General features: G+C 36.3%; 1 protein-coding gene across 1 annotated transcript; it reads left to right on the top strand.

Moving 5' to 3' along the window:
* The first annotated feature begins 535 nt into the window (after positions 1-535).
* Positions 536-1,808, top strand: LOC127548145 (vomeronasal type-1 receptor 1-like). The gene is given in 2 exon segments (XM_051975398.1): positions 536-784; positions 1,263-1,808. Coding segments are annotated over 2 exon segments (795 nt in total).
* Positions 1,809-15,656: the final 13,848 nt, after the last annotated feature.

Here is a 15,656-nt window from a genome sequence, read left to right as displayed (position 1 = left end):
GGTTCGTGGCTTTACTGCTGCCTTCCTTTGGGTCAGCCCACTATGGTACTCTGCCTTATTGTGTCTTTCTCCTTACTTCCCCCACCCATCCTATGTGGTATCTCCTCTAACCCCACTATGCTTCCCACTCCTCCTCCTTACACTAACTCTTTTAGGGTGCTAAGTCTCTTTCAGGATTTAGCCTGACAGCTAAGGGCATGCCCCAACTTCATGGTGTGCTCCCTTTCTACTGGGTAATTGTGAGTTGCACTGAGGAACTTGTCTTTCATATAGTCTCCCACTCTGTCATATTTACCATTCCTGGTATCTATTGTATTCCTGTTTGTAACCTGTTCTCCTAAATAAATCTACCTTTTGCAGAAAGGAAGGAAGGAAGGATGGAACGAAGGAACAAAGGAAGAAATGAATGCAGGAACGAAGGAAGAAAAGAAGAGAAATTTTTCCCATGAACAAGATTCCAGTGTTGTTACAGTCATACCGTCTTTTTCTTTCTCTAGGTGACTCTGGCTCAAGTCTTCTCTTCAAAATCCAAAGAATGCTTTCAAGTAATATATGTCTTGGGATTGTTTTCCTCTGTGAGACTGTAGCTGGGATCATGGTAAATATCTTCCTCCTGTCTCTTCATATTTTAAAGGTCATTACTGGTCACAAGGTGACACCTATAAACCTGATTCTTACCCAGTTGATCTTGGCCAATGTCACCATACTTGCTAGCAAGGGTATCCCACAAACATTGTTAGTTTTGGGGTGGAACAATTTCCTGGATGAAGTTGGATGTAAAATTGTGTTTTCCTTTTAAAAAGTGAGCCAAGGGAGACTTACATGAATTGATGCTAAGTGAAATGAGCAGAACCAGGAGATCATTATATACCTCAACAACGATACTGTTTGAGGATGTATTCTGATAGAAGTGGATTTCTTTGACAAAGACTCAGTTTCAATTGATAAATGATGGACAGAAGCAGCTACACCCAAAGAAAGAACACTGGGAAATGAATGTGAACTATCTGCATCTTTGTTTTTCTTCCCGGGTTATTTTTACCTTCTGAATCCAATTCTCCCTGTGCAACAAGAGAACTGCTCGGTTCTGCAAACATATATTGTATCTAGGATATACTGAAACCTATTTAACATGTAAAGGACTGCTTGCCATCTGGGGGAGGGGGAGGAGAGAGGGAGGGAAGGGGAAAATCAGAACAGAAGTGAGTGCAAGGGATAATGTTGTAAAAAATTACCCTGGCATGGGTTCTGTCAACAAAAAGTTATTTAAAAAAAAAAAAGTGAGCCAAAGGCTTTCAGTTTCCTTCACTTGCCTCCTTAATAATACCTTTCAAGCAATCACTATCAGTCCTAGTGTCTCCAAGTGGACAAAGTACAAAGCCAGAGCCTCAGAATTCATTGCCCCCACCTGTATCTTGTTTTGGAGCCTCAATCTTCTGATTGAAATTCCTGTACCAGTAACTGTGAGAAGCCCAAAGATCAGTACTAACATTACATATAGGATAAATATTGTGTATTGTTCTTTGGGAAGATTTCTGAAGACCTTTTTAATCATAACCACTCTCAGAAATGTGTTCTGTGTAGGACTTATGATCTGTACCTGTGGGTATATAGTATTTCTCCTGTAAAGACACCACCAGCAGGTCCAGAATATCTATAGCACCAGGCTCTCTCCCAGAGCCTCTCCTGAGATCAGAGCAACCAAAAACATCCTGGTGATGGTGATCTTCTTTGTCTGCTGTTACTTATTCAACTCCATCTTGGTGCTTTGTTTTAGTTACGTAGGTCAAAGAGATGTCTGGCTATAGCCCATTTCTGCTTTTCTGTCTCTTTCTTTCGCAACTCTTAGTCTTTTTGTGTTTATCCCCCAAGTCCATTATTCCTACTGTGTTTTCTGGAAAACTCAACAACCCAAACCCCCTGTTGACCTCTTGTGAAACCATTCAATCACTAAAATCAATTAAACATCCAATATTCATTATAAACCTACTATGTATCAAGCACTGTCTTAAACACCAGACATATATTCCTCCCAGAATCCATCATTACCAACACACACACACACACACACACACACCAAATCATAAAGTATCTTTTCACAGGGAAGAGAAAGAAAATATGTCACTGATTTAGACACAATAAATGGAACCAAAATCCTCTGGTGTCATAAGATCAGAATTTTAATATTATTTACAGATTAAAAGATTACATGTCCACATTTCCCCCAGATGTTGTCTACCCATTAGAATATAAGCTCCTAGAGAACAAAAACTAGTTTTGCTTTGTCAGTTAGGCTGAACTGTCTTGTAACCTGACCAGAGCAAAACAGAGCAAGCTAGAGACAGTAAAGTCAAGAATCAAAAACATGTTTAATTTCAAAGTGAGGGAAATGGATTGAAAGCACAGATTACACAAAATTCCCCTAGTGGGGGGGACTCACTCTGGTATAGCTAAATTTTAATACTTATGTCAATAACTACACAGTGAACTACAGCCCAGACAGTGAAGGGAAACGGCAATAGTGAGACAAGTTTGATTCATAGCAGAACTTCATTACCATGGGTACATGGGTACTTGTCCAAGCTGGTCTGAGCTCAGAGAATACCTGTTGCTGGTCAAAGCAACACAATAATTATGTAATTTTGCCAAAGAGAGAATGCAAAGGATTGTTGTTATGCCAAGCTCAAGGCACAGCCTGCTTGCTGAGTCTTAGCGCTGGAAAACAGGGTGTCTCCTAACATCTTGACAGCTTTTTATTTTTACGTTAGCCAGTGGGAGGGACCTACCTCCCAGGATTGTTGTGAAGATCAAATAAAATAACATTTTGCCTTTTTTTGTACCCTCATGATTAGCACAATGTTGGCACATAATAGACATTCAATAAATATTTATTCAATGGAGTGAATTAATGGTTTTCAAGAAGTCAGAGTTATTGTTCTGGATATGGGGATGACTCATACATCTTCATATCCCTTAAAGATAAATAAAGTTCTTATCTCCTGTAAGCTGTAAGGAAAGTGTTTGAGGATTATTGGAGACACAGAGAAATAGAAAGCTTGATGACTTCTAGTAACCCTAGTATGTAAAGCTAGAAGGAATCTGTCAAATCCTGAAATAAATCAAAGCTATTAGTTGAGGAATAAAATATTTTTAATTGAGATAAGGTAGCATACTTGCTACCCTGGGAGATTACCAGTGGATTTGCCAACCAAAGAGATCCATAAAAAAGTTTTTATAGTTTTAGGAGAATGGAATACTGTGAGGTGACAAGGTCCCCGGTGGACCCTGGCAGTCTAAGCAAGGAAAGCCACTTCATTCTAGCTGTTTTGCCCTTCATGCCATGAATCCCAATAGAAGGAGTCAAGGACACTAGAAACTGAGATCCAACTTGAGCTGGGCTCCCCAAAAAGCAACAACATGGAGGGGAAGAATGACAGTTCATATTACAATCAGTATTAACAATTTTCTGTCATTACCATTCACAATTATATTAATAGTTTTGTCAAACCTCACCTCTGAGATCACTTAGTTAAATCCTCTACTTTAAAGATAAGGAGACTGACTCTCAGAAAGATGAAGTGATTTTTCAAGGCCACAAAAACAGTATCACAATAAACAAGACTTTTGAACTCAGGTATCCTTAGTCCAAATCCAGAGCTTTCCCCCATATACCAGGCTAAGAACAATAAAAATAACACAAAAAGAACATTAAATCCAAGACTTAAACTGAAACCAATTTATCAACTTAAGTGAGTTACTTAATTTAAAGATCACCCCTGATCTTTAAAATCAGGGGGTGGTCCAGATTATCTCTGAGACTGTTTCCATTTTTAAATCTATGATTCTGTGAATCATCCATAGAACTGCAGAATCTCCAAATCTGAAGGTATTGAAAGTTATGTTAATTCAGTTACCCATTAATCCCAGTTTTGCTTATCAACCACTGTTGGGGGAGACAGTGATGGGGAAGAAAACACCAAGTCTTCAGCTTCTGGTATTATCAACTCTTTATCAGTACCCCTACCTGCAAACTATCACATTCTTGTAATCTTAGGAAGGAACTGAGACTCAAGGGCCCATCCTTTTTTACTGAAGTGGATCTCTCTGTATTGTCTTAAAGTTACATATAAAAGCTTCCTCCACTTTGAAACCATCGATGATCTTCATTGATCAGTTTATCAATGTGTTGCTATCTTGACTTACTTATAATAAAATTCTTTTAATTCTCTTTGTCCTGAGTTTTGCTTCATTAATAAGGGTAAAAACCCAAATAAGGAATTTTCCTTTCAACAAAAGAAACCTCAGTGACCTTTGAGGATGAAAGGGAACATTCCCTTGGAGGAATACTTATTCCTGAAAAAAAGACACATTTTTAGAAATGCTTCAAGGTTTACAAGTGATGCCCCCACATCAATCTTGGGATTATGTATTATCTCCATTTTACAGATGAAAAAGTTAAGGCAGGAGGACTTTCTTGCTGAAAATCATCAGAATAGATTTTTCATGTACATCATCATAAATGTAGAAATATGTTATATAAAACTGCACATATTTAACCAATCTTGGATTACTTGCTATCTACAAGGAGGGAAGGGAGGGAGAAAAAATTGGAACACAAGGTTTTGCAAGGGAAAATATTGAAAACTATCTTTGTGTGTACTTTGAAAAGAAAAAGCTATTATTATAAAATAATAAGGAGCAGCTAGGTGGGGTAGTAGATAGAGCACCAGCTCTGAAGTCAAGAGGACCTGAATTGAAATCTGGCCTCAGACACTTTACACTGCCTACTTGTGTGACCTTGGGCAAGTCACTTAACCCCAACTGCCTTGGCAAAAAATAAGAAAGAAAGAAAAAAGAAAAGAAAAGAATAAAAGTGTGGGGGGAAGAAATTAAAGTAATTATTAGAAGAAGAAAAAAGAAAATCATCAGAGCAGTGACTATGAGAGCCAAGAATTTAATCTTACTCTTTTAATGATAAATCCCAGCATTCTCCATAAAAGGACTTTTAAAGTAGGTCAGGAACTATCCTGAAGAAAGGTTAAAAGTAGTGTAATTTAAAAGAAAGAAAATTGTTGGCGAAGGCTCTCCATTTTTTTTTTTTTTTTTACTGCCACTTTCTCAACCCTAAAGTCTAAGGTCCTGATCTTTGGGTAATTTCTTCCTTGCTGAGTCTCCCATCCCACTATGTCTCACAGGGCTCTCTGTTGGGACTAGATAGTGTTGGAACTGGAGTGCTCTCCACTTTATAGACACTCTTGAAGGCCCTGAGGCGTCAGACCTGGGCCACAGAACCAAGACATATGGTAGGACTTGTTTCTACTGAATCCAGGACAAGATAACACAGAGAAATCATCAGAAGGGCAGGAAGAGAAGATGCAACAGGGAAGAGGACCAGTGAAATAACAAACAATCATGCAGCCCCTTCTCATGAGAGATTTAAATCAAATTCTGACATTTTCTTAGTAACATTGGATGATGGCATGACCACGGAATATTTTGTGATCCCGAATTGAAGTGAAAGTTCATCTTGCTGTGGGAGACAAAGGAATTATCTTTTCAGTGATAGTCTAAGATCTTTGATAGAGGAAGGAGGTCCAACTTAATATAACCTGACAAATATTATTAATGAAGCAAAACTCAGGACAAAGAGAATTAAAATCTAGTGGCATAATGTCATACTACCTGAGATTTAAGGACCAAAATCCATAAATAACCAACTCTGTGCTCAAGGTGCTTACATTCCCCTGGGGGAAACATCTTGTAAACAGATGAGTATGGGTGGTGATAAATTGAGAAAGAGGCAAAAAGAATGACTAACCAAATAAGGGGACTAACTTAGAGAGGCTGCGCACAAGAGATCACACCTGAAATGAATCTTGTGGGAAAATAGACAATCTAAGAAGCAGAGAGGAATAGAAAGAAAACAAGCAATTGTTAAGCACTTATTAAATGTCAGACATTATGCTAAGTTTGACCCTTACCTGGTAGGTACAATTCCTATCTCAATTTTACAGCTAGGGAATCTCAGAAAGGGAAGACTGAGTTAGATTAAATGACTTGCATTGCTGGTTATCCAAGTATCTCAAGCCTAATTTGAACTCACATCTTCCCATCTCCAGACCCAGCATTCTATCCACTGAGCCACTACTAAACAAGAGAAACATTCTATACAGACACACAGGTGTTAGAGGGTGGGATTAATGGATAAAGACATAACTCTGGTTAGCTAGAACAGATTGTATGAAGGGTGAAAGAAGCCTATAGAGAAGGGACAGAGCCACACTCTGAGGGCTTTAAGTACCAAGTTAAGACAGATGCATTTTATTCTTTATCCCCTATAGCCCAAGTCTGTAAAGAGTAGATGAGATTCCCAGAACCTCCATCTAAGGAGAAAACCCAAGCTAGTCATCTCTTTATTTCCCACCCTGTTATATCCTCTGGATTTCTTCATCATGCTCCCATGCTGTCTACCTTCTCCCTCCATTCTTTTATTCAGCTGTGTATTGCTCTCCCCATTAAATTGCAAGCTCCTCAAGAGCAGACTATCATTTTTTTCATATTTTTATTCTCAGAGCTTAGCATAGTGCCTGACATACTTCTTGTTGTTATTGTTGCTACTGTTCAGTAGCTTATCTCAGCTGTGTCTAAATGTTTTTATGAGCCCACTTTGGGTTTTCTTGGCAAAAATATTGAAATACTAAGTCTTTTCTTTCTCCAGCTCATCAGGTAAACAGGGTTGTGACTTGCTCGGGATCACTGTTTGAAGTGGACTTTGAACTCAGGCCTTCCTAAATCTAGATGTGTTACTCTATCTGCCCTGCCAACCACATAGTAGGTACTTAATAAATGTTTATAGATTGAATGGCCAGCTATCACTAAGGAAACCATGCAATTATCATTGGCACTACTTGTGAAGTTTAAGAGAAAGGTCTTATTTAGAAAATAATAATAATTGTAGCTGGAATTTATATAGAACTAAGGTTTGCAAAGCACTTTGCATGGGTAATTTTGAGATTATATCATTTCATTATGATTTTAAATTGTGTAATTAGATTATATAAACTGCCTAATATAATCTTACAACAGCACTGTGAACTAACTGCTATTATTATCCCTATAAGGAAGAAAACTGAGACTGAGAGAAGCTAATAGATTTGCACAGGATCTAATAAAAGTCTAAACAAGGATTTGAGCTCAGGCTTTCCTGTTTACAAGTCCAGCACTCTTTTCCATCACACCACCTTCTTTTCTATCATGTGTATCAACTTACATTTTATAAGTTAATTAATCAATATTAAGCACCTATTGATGTGCCAAGCACTGTGCTTTGTTTAGGGAACAAAAAAGGACTCTGTCCTCAAGAAACTCACAGACTGCGATGATCAGCTATGAAAGGCATGGTTCTCAGTACTTCAATGATCCAAGGCAATCTCAATAAACTTTGGATTGAAAATGCCATCTGCTTCCAGAAAGAGAATTGTGTATGTTAAATGTAAATCAGCAAAGCTATGTTCAATTCTTTTTTCTGTTTTTTTCTTCTCTCGTGGTTTTTCCCCTTTTGTTGTGATCTTTGTCTCCCAACATGATTCATAAAGAAATATGTATTTTAAAAAGTTAATATACCTGTATAACTAGAAAAAATATTTAAAAAAAAAAAAAGCTCACAGACTAGGGAATAAAAATGCCAACAATTATGTGTAAACAAGCTATATACAAAATAAATTGCTAGAGGGGGCAATCTGCTAAAATATTCTAGATGGAATGGAAACACTTATTCCTACAGAGGATTTGACCTTGGCAAGAAGAGCTACCTGGTCATGAGAGACAGCAGTGAAAGGCAATAGAAGACAAGGAGAAGAAAAGAAAAGAGAATTCTCAGTGAAGAGCTTTATTTTTTTTTTCCAGTAAAATACGAACTAAAGTTCTCAGCCAAGAGAATGTTTACAGGGGAAGCTATGGAAAGTTTAAGAAGGGATGAAAAGATCTGGAAGAGCTACTGTGGTGAATGGGATAATTTGTTAATTAGGGAGATATAAAAGGATTGTTTTGCATCAGTGAGAGAGCCTACATAAAACAGTGAGAGAGCCTTTATAGGTGAAGCAGTGCAATTTAGTTCTGAACTTAAGAAGTTGTTATGATCATGTACTGGTCAACCCATCATCTGGGGGAGGGTATGGGGAATAGAGGGGAAAAATTGGAACAAAAGGTTTTGCAATTGTCAATGCTGAAAAATTACCCATTCATTACATTATCTTGTAAATAAAAAGCTATAATTAAAAGGGGGTAAAATTGTTATGATTATGTGATAGTTTTCAATTGCATCCAAATCTTTATGATGTCAATAGAGTTTTCTTGGCAAAGATACTAGAATTATTTGCCATTTCCTTCTCCAATTCATTTTATATAATTGAAGTAAACAGAGTAAAGTGACTTGTACATAGTCACACAGTAAGTATCTAGGTTTCTTCCTACTCAGTGCAATAGATAAGAGTACCAGGCTTGAAGTAAGAAATACAAAGAATTAGACATGATGGAAATGATATGACAGCTTCCTGACTCCAAGCCCAGCACTCTATCCTCTATGCCACTTAACTACCTTAGGGCAGAGGAAAACCTAAGTTTAAATTCAGTTTCAGACACTTACTAGATATGTGACCTTAAGCAAGTCATTTCTGTTTTCTCTACTACAAAATAGGAATGCGAATACCAACACCTATCTCCCAGGATTGTTGTAAGAATCAAATGAGATAATCTTTGCAAAGTGCATAGCATAGTGTTATATAAATGTTAATTATAATAATTACTATTAAAGTTATTTGCCTAAGTCTTTGTTAATTTCCTCTGAAGGATAAGTAAGCATATTATAATCTCCTTGGATTCTAGATTCTACTAATATCCATACTTCCTGAAACTGAGATCCTCATTTCACTGTTACTCTTCCTACAGCAAATATTTCCCTAATCAAACTGTTCATAATGATAGAGGATCCTTTGAAGACTTTGCTATATATAGAAAACTTTTTCAAGTTTTTCCTCTGGTTCTAAAGTGGCAATCTGAAGGTAGCTGTATATTATAATACCTTCAGCATTCTGGGAGTAACTCTGGGAGGTTACTAGAGTTCTAGTACTTTTCCTCATTTAGGTGCCACATTGATAACTATTATGGGCCAGAACTTGAAACAAGGTGCCAAGTCAGTGGAATTGATAGAGACAATGGTTGTTTAGCATGGTGCTTAACAGTTCCCTAGTTCAGTACATATACTTAGTACTTACTATAGTTCTACAAGATTCACACCTTTGAGAGCATATATAAGCTAGGAGCCTCAGCCAGGATTCAGTCGGGGAGATTCAGAAGCCAGAGAAGACAAGCGGAAGCTCAAGCTCTCAGAACCAAGGCCAGACTGAAATCCTCTCTAGAAAGCTGCCCAGCCCCAGGAAGGAGATAATAAAGGCTCTGGACTATAAGAAAGCTAACCAGGCCACAGGAAAGGAGACAAGACTTTGAAAAAGACAATAAAGAATTTGGACTTTAATTCCTGGCTGCACTTGTGGTGATTACTGAACTGAAATGAAAGCTGCTCTCAGAGACCCAAGAAAACCCCAACAAGAGAACAATACATTTTAGAGAGAATATTACAGATAACTAGCTAGCATCTCAAATACCTTTTAGAAAAGTTACTTACTAAACTGATATAACAAAAGCAGTTGTTATACAAACAATCCCCCCTGAAAAAAGCCCTTGAAATTACCCATGCATATGCTTTGTAAATAAAAAGCTTTAATTAAAAAAAAAAAAAAGCCCTTGAGTAGAGAGAGGCTAAAATAGGAACATGGTAGTAAGGAATATAGAGAGAATCCATATAGCAAAGAGTTAACTCACAGATTCTCATTATTAGAAATCCTTTTTCCCTTTTTATAAAGCTCAACCTCTGATGCAGATCCAGCTGTTGCCATCAATCATTGCTTCTCCAAAGTCACAATTATTTCTATGATGTTTTCAGATTCACATTTGATTTTGATGGTTGATTCACTTAGTGATGAAGGAGAGATATCTGTAATTAATCAAGTGGGAATGTGTGACAACCGCGTATTTTAAAATCAGCCGGAGTCAGGAATTCAGGTTAAGGGAAAATCTTCAATCTTTATTCTTTTTGAGGTGAAAGGGGATTAGCAATGTGAGCAGCTGCAAGAAGACGCCAGCCAGCAGTCTCTTTCCGCTTCTCTCTTCGCCCCTCTGCCTCCATCCACCAAAATCGTCATTTCCTATACAACACATCAGGACTTGCACAAAGAGTGGCGGAAGCCATTCTTTCTCCAAGCATATATATTAATAGAGTATGGTCCAATTACTATTTAGCCTCACATGCTTGGGATCTCAGTGCATAAATTCAAGCTTCAGCCCATTACAGGGATGGACATCCATTTTTACACACACACACACACACACACACACACACACACATACACACACAAATTAAGAGATAGAAACCACTAAAAACTACAAAAATCATTGCAAACTTCAACAAAAGCAGCACTTTAGTTGAGCCTTGAAGAATGAAAAGGATCATGAAAGTATTAAATGATGAAAGAGTACATTCTAGATATGGTAACAGTGCTGAGACAAGGTGGAAGGAACTTGAATCTTTTATTATCTGGGTTTTTCTTTATTAATTTTCCTCATTTAATAAACATTTATTTTCTTTCTCACAAACTCTATCTCTGAAAAAAGAAAAAAAAATCCTTAAAAGAAATGTGAATAGTCAAGCAAAGCAATTTCCTACATTGGCCACATCCAAAACTGTTTGTCCATCACCTTCACATTATAGGGTGAAGTTCTCTGAAATCATGGTAATCATTGGGTTATCAGAATTCTTAAATCTAAGTTATTTGTCTTTACCATACTGTTCTTAGAGTATAAATCATTCTCCTGATTCTCCTCATTTCACTCTGTGATAGTTTAAAAAATCTTCCAAGCTTTCTCTGAAACCATATCTTTGACATCTCTAAGAGCACATTCCATTATATTGGTATGCCATAATTTGTTTAAGTACTCCTCAACTGATGGGCACCCCTTAGTTAACAGTTCTTTGCCATCACAAAAAGAGCTGTTATAAATATTCTGTGCACACAAAATCTTTTCCTCTTTCTTTGATATCTTTAGGGCACTTATAGTCCTAAAAGAAGATCTCTAGATAAAACATGCGCAGTTCAATAAATATATTGATGTAGTTCCAAATTGTTTTCCAGAATAGCTAAACCAAATCACAGCTCTATAAATAATGCATCAATATGCATTGATTCTCATATCCTGTCTCCAACATTTGTCATTTTGGATAATTAAGTTTACCAATCTGATGTTTGTGAGATGAAACCTCAGAATTGATTTAATTTGAAATTATCTAATGAATTGGTGATAAGGAGCATTTTTTTTTCATGATTGCTTAGATATCTTCCAAGAATTAATTATTTATATACTTTGATGATTTATCATCTGGGGAGAAATGTGTTGTATTCAGTGAAAACTAATCATATAATTACTCCCAAAAGTAGATTTTATAAAGAAGATGTCACTGAAAGTTATGGATTAGTAGAGTTATTTAGGAATATTATTTTTCAGTTGTGAGGAGAATAAATTAATTAAGAAAGACAATGTAAACTCTGAGGTACCATTTCACACTTCTCAGATTGGCTAAGATGACAGGAAAAGATAATGATAAATATTTGGGGAAGGAATGTGGGAAAACTGGGACATTAATGCATTGTTGGTGGAATTGTGAAATGATCCAACCATTCTGGAGAGCAATTTGGAACTATGCCCAAAGAGCTATCGAACTGTCCATACCCTCTGATCCAGCAGAGTCTCTATTGGATTTGTATCTCAAAGAGATCAAAAAAGAGGAAAGAGGATCCACATGTGCAAAAACGTTTGTAGCAGCCTATTTTGTAGCAGCAAAGGACTGGAAATTGAATGGGTATCTCTCAGTTGGGAAATGGATGAATAAATTATGGCATATGAATATAATGAAATATTATTATTCTGTAAGAAATGATGAGCAGGCTGATTTTAAAAAATCCTAAAAAGTCTTACATAAACTGATGCTAAGAGAAGTGAGTAGAACCAAGAAAACATTGTACACAACAAGTACAACATAACTGTGTGATGATTAACTATGACAAACTGATCCAAGAAAATTTTAATGGACTTGTGATGGAACATGCCATCTGCATTTAGAGAGAGAACTATGGAGACTGAACATGGAACAAAGCATAGTATTTTCACTTTTTGTTTGATTGATTTTTCTTTCTCATGGCTTTTTTCTTTTTTCTGATTTTCCTTTCAAAATGTGACAAATATGCAAATATGGGAATTGCATGTTTACCCATACTGGGTTGCTTGCTGTCTTGAGGCAGAGGGAAGAGAGGGAGAAAAATTTGGAACAAAAGATTTTGCAAAGGTGAAAGCTATTTTGCATCTATTTGGAAAAATAAAAAATAAAATACTACTAAAATGTGAAAAAAAAATTAAAGTAGGTTAGAAGAGGAGGAAAGAATTTTTTTTTAAAAAAAAAGGAAGAAAGAAAGAATGAGCAAGCTGAATTCAGAAAACCCTGGAAAGGCTTACATGAATTGATGCTGAATGAAGTGAACAGAACCAAGAAGACAAAATTATGTGATGACCAGCTGTCACAGACTTGGCTCTTTTCAACAGTGAAGTGATTCAGGACAATTCCAGTAGATTTGTGAGGGAAAGTGCTATCCACATCCAGAGAGAGAACTATGGAGTCTGAATGTGGATCAAAGAATAGTATTTTCACCTGTTGTTGCTTATTCTTCTTTTCTTTCATGTATTTTTAATTCCCTTTTGATCTGATTTTTCTTGCACTGTGTGATGAATGTGGAAATATATTTAGAAGAATTGTACATTTAATCTCTATCAGATAGTTTATTGTCTTGAGGAGGGAGGAAAAGGGAGGAAAGACAAAAAATTTGGAGCGCAAAGTTTTGCAAAGATGAATGTTGAAAACTATCTTTGCATGTATTTGGAACAATAAAATACTATTAATTTTTTTAATTGCAAGCAATGAAATCAATTAGTAGACTAGAATAATAAAGATAGCAAAATTTTATATTTACATAGGAAGGACAGCATTCTCTGCAGAAAGGAAGCCGTCAAGAAATAGAGACTGAGGCAGAAACAAGTTTAAAAATAGATTTAATCTAAAGCTCAAATTTTAATCTGGCTAGATATGTGTGGGTATAGCTGTGAACCTGATTTACAAAAAGAATTGAAATAGTCTAACGCTCTGACTAAAGAAGCTAGATCTCCATTCTTATAGCAAGAATTTGTATATCCTTATAGTTCATGGCAGATGGCACTAGAGAGCCAAAGCCAAGCTGAGGATTGGAGCCAGCAGCTATAGCAATAAGGACCACAGTTATCAGTCTGTCTGCAAATTATTATGTGCACAGTCTGAAGACACCACCAGTCATGACATCAACATGTCCAGATAGAGAGAAGGAAGCAGCAGCTTCAGAGGCAGAGTTGAAAGAACATGAGTTAGCCTAGCTTCTTGAGTTTCTGGATGGCAAAAGTTCCATTTGTGTTTTTACTTTCAGTATATTGCCACTGACTACAAGTGATCTGTCTATATATACATTTTATATGACTGTTCATTGGCCATGAGTGTGGTATAGAAGTTCTTTAAATTAAGAAAATTATGGAACATTGCCCATTGAATAGATAACTGACACCTCATTAAGAAATGTCTAGGGCAAACTGAACCAATCACCTCTGATTTATAATTTACATTCTATTATATTATATCATGTAATATTATATCATGTTGGCTTATATTATATTAGATCATTAATATTGTGTTGTACAATGATACATAGTATTATACCATTTGGTATATTATATCATATATTATATTATATTACATTAAATTGCTACATTATATAGTGTTATGTGTTCTAAAAGTCTTCATGTTTTAACTTTAATAGCTATTTATTGAATAGCTACATATTAAAGCTTAAAATTGCACTAAGGCTTTTGGAACAACTTGTATTATATTGTATCACCATATTATGTTTTGTTAACCTAGCACAGTGCCTGATTCAGAGAAGATACTTAATAAAATTTTATTGAATGACTGACTATACTATGTAGTGCAATGATATATGATGTAATGTGATTTAATGCATATATATGCAAGTTTTACATATATAACATGTAATTAATATAATCATTAGATTAACATCTATACATATATATATTAAGGCAAATCATCTAGCAACTCAAAAGTAGGAGACAAGCAAGACTCCAAGAAACTATTTAATGAGATTCTGTTCTCTCCTATCCCTACCATCAATCATAAAACCAAACAGCTAAAGAGAAACCTATAAAGTAAAGAGGATCTACAGAAAAGGGTAACTGACAAAGGATCAAGAAGGATGAGAATTAAGAAAAGGCCATTAGATTTGACAATTAAGAAATCACTGGATCTTTGGAAAGAACTGTTTCAGTTATGTAATGAGATTGAAAGCCAGACAATAAAGCTAAGAAGAGAATGAGAGTTTATTTCTAGGTCCCTTTAGGGGTATATGGATACAGCCTCCTTTTCCTGAATTCAAAGCTGATCTAAGACACTAGCTGTGTGATCCTGAGCAAGTGACTTGACTCTGTGTACCTCAGTTTCCTCCTTGTAAAACTCTGCAAAAGCAGGAGAAGGAAATGGCAAAGCCCTCCAATGTTTTTGCCAAGAAAACCCCAAATGGTGTAACAAAAAGAAGAACACAACTGAAAATGACTGAACAGCAAATAGCAACAACAATCTAGCTCCTGGCCCCTGCCTCCTCTGAAGAGTCAAAGTAAAGGAATTATTCTGGAATATGCATTCTCTCTACTATCAATCAATTGAACCCAGACTTTCAGTTTGTCACTCTCATTAATCAGAGATGAAGGAGAGAAACCATGTCTTCCAGATAAAGATGAAATTGTGGCCTGGGATCCTTTAAAAATAAAAGGAAAGAAAAGTTAGTCCCCAAAAAGGCTTGTGGCTGAACAAAAGCCTATTACCATTTCAGCCCATCAAAGGGACTTTGACTTTACCCCTCCCTACCTAGATCAGAGCAGCATATACCTGGACCTCCCACTGAGGTAAGATTTTTGTCTCACCTGGAGACTTATTGATTGGGACTGATCTTCAATCAGGTTAGGAATCTGTTTTCCAGGATTTCACCTGCAGGTGGAAAGTTGGGCTCAGTCTGTTAAAGATTGTTTTCATTATTGTGTTTTTGTGTATAATCATTACTGTTTCTTTGGCAACTTCTCCACACTGAAATCCTGAGGAAAAACAGGTACTTTTGTTGTTAAAATGTGGCTTATATTAGCCAATAGGAGCAGCTGGTGATGCAGTAAATAGACAACTTCCCTGAGTTCAAATTTGACCCTGGACACATACTAGCTGTGTGACCCCCCCATTTGCTTTAGTTCCTCATCTGTAAACTGAGCTGCTAAGGAAACCCCAAATAAGGTCACAAATATTCGGGAAGATTGAAACAATTCAAGAATAGTTAGCCAATTATTGTTAGTTAGGACCAATGGATAGATTTCAATACTTTATATTATTGTTAAAGTTATAATATATACCATAA

The sequence above is a fragment of the Antechinus flavipes genome, chromosome 1, assembly GCF_016432865.1.
Source record: "Antechinus flavipes isolate AdamAnt ecotype Samford, QLD, Australia chromosome 1, AdamAnt_v2, whole genome shotgun sequence".
Taxonomy (NCBI): domain Eukaryota; kingdom Metazoa; phylum Chordata; class Mammalia; order Dasyuromorphia; family Dasyuridae; genus Antechinus; species Antechinus flavipes.
This window is presented reverse-complemented; position numbering and strand designations above follow the sequence as displayed.